Raw genomic sequence first — 11,685 nt, forward strand, 5'->3', positions numbered from 1 at the left:
TCAACTGTGCAAACTCATAGCCGCAATTGGGTGTAAGCAAGACCACTCAGTGATGAGAGCAATCAAATCTCGTAGATAAGCTCTTTCTTCTGTATGTGTGCAGGGTTAGACTGAACAATGTTCACTCCTGCTGGCAAACACTTGCCTATAATGAATCCTATTAAAATCCAATGGACTATCAATTTATGTGCTGACTAATGTAATAGGTAAGGGTGGCACTGCTGGGCTCTGTGTCCTCGATCCCCTTTCCACTTAGCTAGCAGCAGAGTCTTCCCAAAGTAACCTAGTGGAGCTAGGCACCAAACACCCATTGAAATCAGTTCCTAACTACCTTAGGCTTCTTTGAAAATCCCAGCGTTAACTATGCTTCATATCTGGTAAGAGAAAGTTGCATGTTCCAATGGAGGTATTTCCTGATCTTATATCGCAATTCATTGCTCTTAAACCTCTTTTTCCTCTGCTTTATGATCTTTTCTGCCTTTGGCTTCTTCTTATGCTGCTTATTCCCCTTCTCTTTCTTCTCCCTCCCCCCATTCCTTCACCTCCTCCTCCTCCCTCTTCTGCCGTTCTTTATTTCTATTAGTGCTTCTTTTCTTTTTTCATCTTCATTTCCTTTGTTCCCCCTCTGTAGCTCCCTCACCTTCTCCCTCTTCCCCATCCTTTCTACCCTTATCTCTACAGCTGTGAAAGGATGAGGACATGGAAGCGAACAACCGTAGCGTGGTAAAGGCCTTCATCATCCTGGGCTTCTCCAGCATGCCACATCTCCAGGCCTTGTTCTTCATCTTGATCCTGGCTACCTATGTCCTGACAGTGACTGCCAATCTGGTCATTATCTCAGTGGTGAAGGCCAACCAACACCTGCACCGCCCCACTGCGCCCAAGATCTGTAGCTCCCTCACCTTTCTGGAGATCTTATGTACCACCTCCACTGCGCCCAAGATGCTGGAGAGCTTATCTGAAGTTAGGAGCACTATCTCTGTGGCTGGCTGCATAACCCAGCTCTACCTTTTCTTCGCCCTGGGCTCCATCCAGTGTTTCCTCCTGGTCATCATGGCTTACGACCGCTACCTGGCCATCTGTCACCCACTGCGGTACCCAGCCATCATGACCATGTGGATCTGCACCCGACTGATAAGGGTGGTCTTGCTGGGTGGCTTCCTAGCCCCCTTGCTGCCCATTATTTTCATCTCCCGGCTCTCATTCTGTGGGCCCGAGGAGATCCAACACTACTTCTGCGATGCAGGGCCCTTGCTGAGGCGGTCCTGTGGCGACGCCTCCCTCAGCTCCACCCTGGTCTCGGTGCTGGCCTCCTCTGTCATCCTCAGCACTTGTCTGCTCACCGTAGTCTCCTACGGGCACATCATTGTCACTATCCTGCGCATCCCCTCAACAACAGGGAGGCAGAAGGCTTTCTCCACCTGTGCCTCACACCTGGCTGTGGTGGTGGTCTACTACGGCACGGACATCTTCATTTATGTCCGGCCCATTCCCCGCTCCTCCTCAGAGCTGGACAAGGTGGTGTCGTTCTTCTATGTTGTGATCACTCCACTCCTCAACCCCATGATTTACAGCCTGAGGAACAAGGAGGTGAAGGACGCCCTGAAGAAGGGGCTGACAAAGAACACAGTCTTCCCCAAGAGCTGGCGGGCCTTCAGAATGGTGTGTGGGTAGGAGTGGGAATCACAACAAGGAGGAAATCTATCTGTATGTATGCCTGCCAGTCTTTCTTTCTTTCTTTCTTTCTTTCTTTCTTTCTTTCTTTCTTTCTTTCTTTCTTTCTTTCCAATGGCCCCAATCCTTCAAAAACTACCACATATCTAACTTTACTCATGTGAGTAACCTCTTTGCCTTCAGTTATGAATTTCATCTCAGTTACCTATCTATCTATTTAATCGCTTTTATTTATTTATTTAAATGTGTTACTATGACTTGGTGGATTTATTTTCACCCAAGTGTTAAAAATTGCCTCCGATGAATGATGTTTATTCAATAGTATTTCTGTAATCATTTGAGTTCTGTGTAGTCATGAAGTCAGTAAAAGGACACACAATTTTACTCAAGAGTAGTTTCATTGACCCGTAAATATATTTGTTTCATTTATGAGCATATGTTTGATAATATCAATTAAATAATTTGAAAATAATAATAATATAGGGATTGTCTCTTTATATGCATGTTTCCACTGAAGGTGGTAAACCTTTGGGTTTTCCAGTTCTGGATTTTTTTCTATATAAAAATCTGAATGTACATGTTTATCAATTTATGCTTTTCATAGTAGGACTTATTTTTGAGGGGTATGTTTTAGGTTTTATTTAAAATGAAAGAATTCCTGACTATGTTTTCTTTTTGTTTACAATTTGCAATTCAGGATGCTGTGCTCCAGGGACTTCTTGCGGCTAACTGGCAGAGGGTATGCAGGGTGCATGGAGATTTATGGGGATACCCTGGTTTGGATATGTTTAATAATTCAATAAAGGGTGGCATGTGAATTTCACCAAATTAAATTAATAGGCAGCAGGTTTAAAACAATCAAAAGGAAGTATTTCTTCACACAATGCACAGTCAACCTGTGGAACCCTTTGCCAGAGGATGTTGTGAAGACTATAACAGGATTCAAAAAAGAACTATATAAATTCATGGAGGCTAGGTCCATCAATGGCTATTAGCCAAGATGGGCAGGGATGGTGTCCCTAGCCTCTGTTTGCCAGAAGCTGGGAATGGGCAACAGGGGATGGCTCACTCGATGATTTCCTGTTCTCTTCATTCCTTCTGAAGCACCTGACATTGGCCACTGTCAGAAGCCAGGATACTGAGCTAGATGGACCTTTGGTCTGACCCAGTATTGCCATTCTTATGTTCTTATGTCTCTACTGACAGCCAGGAGCCCACAGATCATCATCATCACTATAAAATGTACATACGGACAATATTTAAGGAGTTATGTACCTATACTGAAAATTATGTTCTTAAGGTATGGGAGTTAAGGCAGGTCATAAGGAGGTGAGTGTGGAGTTTGCAGTGTTATATTTCTGAAGCCAGCACAGCAGGAGACAGACAGACACAGTTGTTTTATGTGCTAATTTTATTGTTCCAGAGAAGTGAGACTTTGCACTGGGGAGGGAAGAGTGCTAAAATATTGAAAAGGACAGACACCACATTCCTCCACCCTACTTTAAAAAAAACTTTCTAAACACATATACATTATTGTTTACATGGCTTACAATAAACAATATATAAAGTAACTAAGAGTTGCAGGTGGACTATGGCAGACTCTTAAATTTCAAGAGATTATTCTGCCCTGGACTAGCAATTTACTACATAAAAAAATATATATTCAGGCACACAACTGCTTTGTAGACTCTCTTGCAGTAACATGGAGATAATGGTGTGGTCGTGTCCTGAACAACAGGAACAGTTGATGGTTAGGAATCAAGTGGATTTGGTATAGAATCAGCTGGACCCGGTACAAACATTTCTTCCTCCAAGTCATTAAATTAGGAGTTGTACCATAAGGAGGTTCGATCTGAGAAACAGAGATCCTACTCTAACATCCTCAGATGCTGGTACTAGTCTTGGCTTCAACTGGTCCATATGTCATTTCTGTAAAATACCATTGGATAATTTCACCATGAATGAAACCGATCCTGTTTCACTCTATAATCATAGCTGGGCAAGTCCACACTAAGTCTCCAACTTGAAAAGAAAATGATAAGTTTCATGTTGTCAATTAATTTAAGATTTAACTATATGAGGCAATATTAGGACATACCAGGTCTCAACAGGTACACAAAGAGCACTTCAAGAAAAGAATTGCAGGTGACTCCTGGGTAGTAGCATGTGGGGTGTTCCTGTAGACCAGCAAGACATTGTGGTGTCTGCTGATGACTTAGCATAGACTTAATAGCTTTTAAGGCATGCTAATGTTTGTAGAAAACATTCCACTTCTCCGTTTGTAGAAGGATGGTACAGAGCTGAGCATATGTTCTGAATTCCATTTGAAGCTGGAGACTTCTGAAATTCTTCAGAACAGAATTGAGCTGCATTGTCACTCACACACTGTAATGGTAAAGCAAATTGGCTAAAGAAGGTACAAAAATGTCCCGTGGTTTTTGTAGCTGTAGCACAAGTCAGTCTGAAAACTTCTGGCCATTCTGAATGTATATTAACTACACCCAAAAATATACAACCTTCTAGAGGTCCAGCAAAATCCACACAAATACATGTCCCAGGAGTGTGTGGTCACCATTAATGGTATTGATGAACTGGGCTCCTCCTTCTCCCTCCATCTGTCCATGTTCCTGGGCCGCTTCCCCTTCGGCCCCTCACACCGGCTAGGCTCTTCCCCTCAGGGCCTGAAGCCTGGCAGACACCGGGCTGGAGTTCCCTTCTGCTCCCTCAGGCCTACCCAGCACTGCACTGTCCCAGGTGCTAGTCTCCCAGCTTTGGAGACAGACCTTCCCCTTTTGAAGGCCTGGGACAGACTGCCTCTCCTCTCCCTGAGCAGCCTTTTTACAGGACTGAGCATGGCCCTGATTGGCTCCCTCCAATCTGGGCCCTGATTGGCTCCCAATAAGTCCTTCTTTGACCGGCTGCCCATCTACACAGGCACACTGGCCTGCTTCAGCCTAAATTCTCAGGGAGTGGGGTAGCTGCCCCACTACAGAGGGATTATAGATTTGATCATTCACATCCCCATAAAATACAACCACGATTCACAGATAATTCAGATTGATGTGACACAAATTGTGCAAACTAGGGATTCTTTGGATCCCACAGTGTACCCTGTAGTACCACTCCTTTCACAAAAGAAAGTACATCATACTTAGATATTTCTTTGTCAATGTCTGTGCTAGTGATGGGTAAAATATCCATCAAATTCAGATAGAACACTTTGTCTGAACTTTCTTCGGATTGACGAGAACTTGGGCATGGCAGGTGCGACAGTCCATCAGCTTTGCTGTGCTGAGCTCCTTTTGGAACTGAATAGCATAGTAATGAGCTGAAAGTAACTATGCCCATCTTTGCATATGAGCATCAACTAATCACAAAAACCCAAGTTTTGGTCCAAAATTTCACCAATGTGATGCAGCTGTGAAAAAAGGCTAATGCATCCTAGGATGCATCAGGAGAGATCTCCAGTAGAGACAGGAAAGTGTTAATTCATTATACAAGGCACTGATGAGACCTCATCTGGAATACTGAGCAATTCTGATCTCCCATGTTTGGGAAAGATGAATTCAAACTGGAACAGGTGCAGAGAAGGGCTCCTAGGATGATCTGAGGAATGGAAAACCTACCTTGCGAGAGAAGACTCAAAGAGCTTGGCTCCTTTAGCCTAACTGAAAGAAGACTGAGGGGAGATATGATTGCTCTATAAATACATCAGAGGGATAAATACCAGGGAGGGAGAGGAGTTATTTTAGTTAAACCTAACTGACCACCTTATTTGGGGTCAGGAAGGAATTTTCACCAGGTCAAACTGGCAGAGACCCTGGGGGTTTCCACCTTCTTTTGCATCATGGCGCACGGGTCACTTGCTGGTTTAAACTAGTGTAAATGGTTAATTCTCTGAAACTTGAAGTCTTTAAATCATTATTTGAGGTCTTCAGTAACTCAACTGAAGGTTAGGGTTCTATGAGAGGAGTGTGTGGGTGAGGTTCTGTGGCCTGCAATGTGAAGGAGGTCAGACTAGATGATCATGATGATCACTTCTGGCCTTAAAGTTTATTAATCTATGAGGCACATAGAGGTATTTAGGTGCCTAAAAAAGCAGTTGGGTGTCCAGAGGGATATTCAAAAGTGCCCAAGCCCCTAACTCTGACTTGCATGCCTTTAAATCTGGGCCTTATGCTCCTAAATCACATAGGTGCTTCTGTAAATTGCACTTGTTAGCCTCAAGTTTCCCAAGCCCTTACAAAGTCCTGAGGTGGGCTGCAGCTGCAGCTGCCATGATACAAACAATAAATTATAATAAAATATAGCTGTTTGGCTCAATCTGCCACAGTCCCAGTGATTTTCCAGGTGACCATTCCTGCCCAGCAATTCTCAGCTGTTAGATCAGTTGCAGAGCTTCTCAAGGGGCTTTCCCAGTACTTGTGTACATTGAAAACACCGTGAATGACCCAGCTCGACTCAAATCACAGGCGGTGCACAAGGGGATGGTGGTTTCACATTTAATTCAATTACGGGTTCTGGCCAGGGATGCAGGACCAACGGTGAGAGGTTGATTAGATGTGAAATGACAAGCGAAGGGAGTATCAGTCATCGCAGTTACAGACACGTCAAAGATGCTCGCAGCTTTGCCTCTGGGATGCCCAGCTGGTAAGAACTCCATTCATCTAGACTAATTAGACCTCACAGGACTTGCACAGCTACACCCCTGATTGCCATGGCTTCCTACCTTAATTAGCAGGAAGGCAATTATTAACCAGGCTCTAACAAGTCCCTGTAGACCCAGTGTGCTGACTGGGCTTAGGGCCAAGAATATCCTTCACATAATGAAACACGCAGAAAAAAAATTGGCTTTTGATTTTATTCTTTCACAGCTTGGTTCCAAGCTAACAAAAGTCATCAGAGAGACGAATCTCTGTTAACATGCCTGCTTACTACACTAGGTGAAAGCAAGGGGAATAATCACAATACAAACATAAGCCTATTGTCTTCATTATTAATAAATTGGCCACATCTTACAACAATAGTTTACTTTTATAGTCTTATTGTTGCCAAGTTTGTGAGTATTGATAATGATCAAAAATTGACCTATGTTCATATGCCTATTGTCATATAGCAATAATAATAATTGGGATTGTGCTGTCTCTCTGCACAAGGGATGGAATTTTCAAAAGGACCTAAGGGAGTTAGGCACTTTACTCCATTGTGATGCATTAAGATTTTGGTGTTTTAACAGCTTGGGGAATTTCACCCAAAGTGATATCAAATGCGTGTATTAGACAAAGTGACTAAGTTGAGGAAAAGACAATTTTCTCTTAACTCTTTCCATTCTACCAATCTTAGGCATCTGTCTGACAGCTCTAAAGTTTATATTTAGGCTCAGAATGATTTTAATTTTATTAGTAAAAGTCAATTTCGCCACATACACACAAATTGATGTAAGGTCTGAATGGAAAAGTTACAATCCATCAAATATGATTATCCTGGTTAAATCTATGTGTTATCTTTATAGATAAAGTAATTAATATTGACTATGTATTTCTATCTCAAATTTGTCTGTTCTTAGATGACCGCTCACAAATAAAAACAACGAGGAGTCCTTGTGGCACCTTAGGGACTAACAAATGTATTTGGGCATAAGCTTTCATGGGCTATAACCCATTTCATCAGATGCATGGAGTGAAAAATACAGTAAAAAGAATATATATTATAGCACATGAAAAGATGAGAGTTGACTTACCAAGTGAGGGGTCAATGCTAACAAGCCAATTCAGTTAAGGTGGCCCCAGAATCTATGAATCGATTAATGTTTTGGTTTTTTTTTCCAGTTTTTTCAAAACAAAATTATATGGAAATTGACACATTCTCACAGAAAGTGTCAGTGTCACTGTGTCAGTGTCAATGGAAAAACATTGCATTGGAAAATTTTTGACCAGCTCCAGTCAAAACTGGCTTCAGTGAGGCACTGACTGCACACAAGCCTGCACTATTTTAACTGAAGGGGTGTTTGTAAAACCAATGTCAGGTGAGATTTTCCACGGGACCTAAAGGAGTTAGGAGCAGAAGTCTAATTGAGATTAGCCTCTCTTAAAGCCAAATAAGAACATCCGTACATAGTTTTACACTAGGTCTGCTAAATAGGTTTTAAACCAATTTAAATTAGAAACCAATGCAACTCTGAATATGGACAAGGTTGGGCCTTGGCCGTGAGAGAATAACATCAAACAATAATCTCACAAAATGGGCAGTGGTAAACTTAAAAGGAGTGGAGTATATACATCCACATATTCCAAGGCCAGAAGGGACCGTTTTGATCATCTAGTCTGACCTCCTGTAGAACACAGGCCAAAGAATTTCCCCACAATAATTCCTAGAGCAGATCTTTTAGAAAAACATCCAATCTTGATTTAAAAATTGCCAGTGATGGAGAATCCATCACGGTCCTTGGTAAATTGTTCCAATGGTTAATTACTCTCGCGGTTAAAAATGTACACATTTTCCCAGTCTGAATTTGTCTAGTTTTATTTTCTAGCCATTGGATTGTGTCATACCTTTCTCTGCTAGACTGAAAAGCCCAGCATTAAATATCTGTTCCCCATATAGGTAGTTGTAAACTGTAATCAAGTCACCCCTTAACTTTCTATTTGTTAAGCTAACTAAATTTGAGCTCTGTGAGTCTATCACTACAAGGCAGGTTTTCTAATCCTTTTATCATTCTCATGGCTCTTCTCTGACCCCCCTCTCCAATTTATCAACATCCTTCTTGAATTTGGATGCCAGAATTGCTCACAGGTTTCCAGCAGCAGTTGCACCAGTGCCACATGGAGAGGTCAAGTAACCTCTCTACTTCTACTCGAGATTCCCTTGTTTATGTATCCCTGGATCGCCTTAACCCTTTTGCCCACCGCATTGTGATGGGACCTCTTGTTCACCTGATTATCCACCCCCACCGAATCTTTTTCAGAGTCACTGTTTCTCAGGATTGTGCCCCCCATCCTACAAGCATGGCCTACATTCTTTGTTCTGAGATTTATGTTTACATTTAGCCATATTAAAATGCAAAAGTTCTCCCACATTTGTTCATTGATCTTGGAAGACATCTGCATCCAATTTGAAAAGTAAAAGATTTTCAGTGGAGCCCAAGGGAGTTGGGTGCCCAAATATAATTATAATGTACAGATATACCTGTCTCATAGAGCTGGAAGGGACCTTGAAAGGTCATTGAGTCCAGTCCCTTGCCTTCACAGCAGGACCAAGTAAGGCCCCTAACAGACTTTTTTTCCCCCCAGATCCCTAAATGTCCCCCTCAAGGATTGAATTCATAACTCTGGGTTTAACAGGCCAATACTCAAAACGACTGAGCTATCCCTCTTCCATTGAAATTCAGTTGCCTATGATCTCTATTTTTAATCATCTCTGTTGTATAGCCCTTCAGGAGTGAGACCTTGGGAATGAGATGTCTGCATGTTCTATATTATATATCTGCTGATAGATCACATGTAGGTAATTATACACTATGATCAAATTACCTCTTAACCTTCTCTTGCTTAAAATAAACAGATTTAGCTCCTGATCTATATCACTATAAGGCATGTTTTCCAATCTTTAATCATTCAGATCCGAAGAGCATATGTGATTTTGTCAACAGGGATCCAAATAAAGGTCAAACGTTCCATTCAACATTTATTTTAAAAAATGGTCAGTTTTGACATCTTCAGCCTGATCTTCACCAAGACAAGATGAAAAATGAAAATACTGTTTCATTTTTAATGCCCATGCTATGTTTTGATGATGAGTGTATGTGATTTTTACATTTCTTAAATCTGAAGGTTTATAAGTCCAGTCAAAACGAAAATCTGTCATGACCTTCTCTATATCATCACTGGCATCCTCGTTAATAAACATAATAATTCATAATAATGGTTCCCAAGTAGAGTTGATCTAAACTTATCCATCTTTTTTTTTTAATTCTTTTTAGGAAAAGCTGGGGTTTGACTCAACAAAATTGTTCATGAAATGTCTCTGCTTTCCTTTGAACTGTTCAATTTTTCACCAAAATATTACAAAAAAAAAATTCATTTGAAATCCCCTCCCAAAATTTACCCCCCACAGTTTTCAGCTGTATTCTTTTAAATATTTGGTTGTGAGAAACAAAAACATTTTTGGTTTTCAGGTTCTCAATGAGCAGTCAAATTTTTCCACTGAAAACTTAGCCAAAAATGACCCCGCCACACCATTTTCACTAAACTTTTCCATGCTGGGGAAAAATAAATATCTGCCCACTGCTATTCACAACAGTAGATGTACTAAGCACAACCATAATAAAAACACTAACATCAATGATATTGTAGAATTCTAGGCATAGCTGTAATACAATTAATAATGACAATGGTCAATTAGAATGGTTCTCTAGAGTGTAATTTCCAGGCAATACTGTAATGCAAATAGTAAAATATCCAATAATTAATATGGTTCTATATAGTGTATTTTCAAGTGCATCTTGCAGGATTTTCCCTTACAATATACTGTCCATTTCTCCACTTCCCTTGACAATATCAGAAATACTTTTTGAGTATTGTCTCTACTTTATTCATTTTTTCCCAGGGAGAAGATTTCTTTCCAGTGCTTTCCTCTGGGTAGATTTCACCTCCTGGTTCCTCAGGGTGTAGATCAGGGGGTTCAAAACTGGGGTGACGATGGTGTATATGAGGGTGATGATCATCTCCCTTTCTGAGGAGCCTCCCATGGAGTGTGGCATATAATTGAAGAGGACCGGCACATAGAGCAGTGCCACCACGGTGAGGTGAGAGGTGCAGGTGGAAAAGGCCTTTCTCCTGCCCTCCCATGACTGGAGCTTCAGGAAGAGGAAGAAGATGATGTAGAGGTAGGAGAGGAGTGTGATGATGAAGGGAGTCAGAGCGATGGTCCCAGTAACGATGTTGAGGAGGCTCAGGTTGAGGCGGGTGCTGCTGCAGGCCAGGCTCAGCAGGGGCTTGATATCACAGAAAAAGTGGTGAACACGGTTGCGGCCACAGAAGTGCAGTCGGGAGGACATGACCGTGTGCAGCAGGGCATGTAGGAAGCCGGTGGTCCAGGTGGCTGCTGCCAGGAGCAGGCAGACGTGTGAATTCATGACCAGCATGTAGCGAAGCGGGTTGCAGATGGCCACATAGCGGTCATAAGCCATGACAGCCAGAAGAATGACCTCACTGCTGCCCAAGAAGTGGAAGAAATGGAGCTGAGCCAGGCAGTCAGTGAAGGAAATGGTCTGGTACCCTGAGAGAAAACCAGCCAGCATCTTGGGCACAGTAACTGTTGAGTAGAAGATGTCCAGACAGGAGAGGTTGCCCAAGAAGAAGTACATGGGAGTGTGAAGCCGGGGTTCAGCCATTACCATGGCCACGATGGCCCCATTCCCCAGCATGCTGGCCAAGTAAAGCATCAGGAAGAGAATGAAGAGGAAGCACCCCAGCTCCTGTTGGTTGGTCAGGCCAAGGAGGATGAACTCGCTCATCTCAGTCTGGTTCGGCATCACTGGAATATACAGGAAAAGGAGACAGAATAGCTGCAGGGTGTCCTGTATCGCTCCACACGAGGAGTAGAGCTGAAAGTTTTCTCTTTGGGAATAAAAATTTTAAATGAATAATTTCAAGAAAAAAAATAATTCTTTTGAAATTTACTTCAGCTTTCTCTTAGTTTGATAGAATCAGTTGTTATACTGGAGGCTAGCAAATGTGTTCCCTACATTTTTAAAAGGCCTTAGAGGTGATCCAGGGAATTAAAGACTAGTAAGACTAACATATGAGCCTGGTAAAGGGGTTGAAAGAATAATTACAGATAGATTAATAGAAGACCCAGAGGATCATGATATGATAGTGTCTAAGCAGCACAGATTTTGCAAAGGAAAATTGGGTCTCACTTATCTGTTAGAATTACATGAATGTGTGACTGAAACATTAGATAAAGAAGAATGGGTTGACATTTATTTAGCCCTTCAAAATTCCTTTATGT

General features: G+C 42.0%; 2 protein-coding genes across 2 annotated transcripts; one reads left to right on the forward strand and one right to left on the reverse strand.

The window, feature by feature from the left end:
* The first annotated feature begins 699 nt into the window (after nt 1-699).
* LOC120379896 (olfactory receptor 11L1-like) lies at nt 700-1,674 on the forward strand. The gene has a single exon (XM_039497412.1). It carries the CDS (start codon nt 700-702, stop codon nt 1,672-1,674), a length of 975 nt encoding a protein of 324 aa, XP_039353346.1.
* An 8,590-nt stretch (nt 1,675-10,264) lies between these two features.
* On the reverse strand, nt 10,265-11,206 carry LOC120379897 (olfactory receptor 12D1-like). The gene has a single exon (XM_039497413.1). The coding sequence runs from the start codon at nt 11,204-11,206 to the stop codon at nt 10,265-10,267; it is 942 nt and encodes a 313-aa protein (XP_039353347.1).
* Between the last annotated feature and the right edge of the window lie 479 nt (nt 11,207-11,685).

The sequence above is a fragment of the Mauremys reevesii genome, linkage group 13 (genome assembly GCF_016161935.1).
Source record: "Mauremys reevesii isolate NIE-2019 linkage group 13, ASM1616193v1, whole genome shotgun sequence".
Classification (NCBI taxonomy): domain Eukaryota; kingdom Metazoa; phylum Chordata; order Testudines; family Geoemydidae; genus Mauremys; species Mauremys reevesii.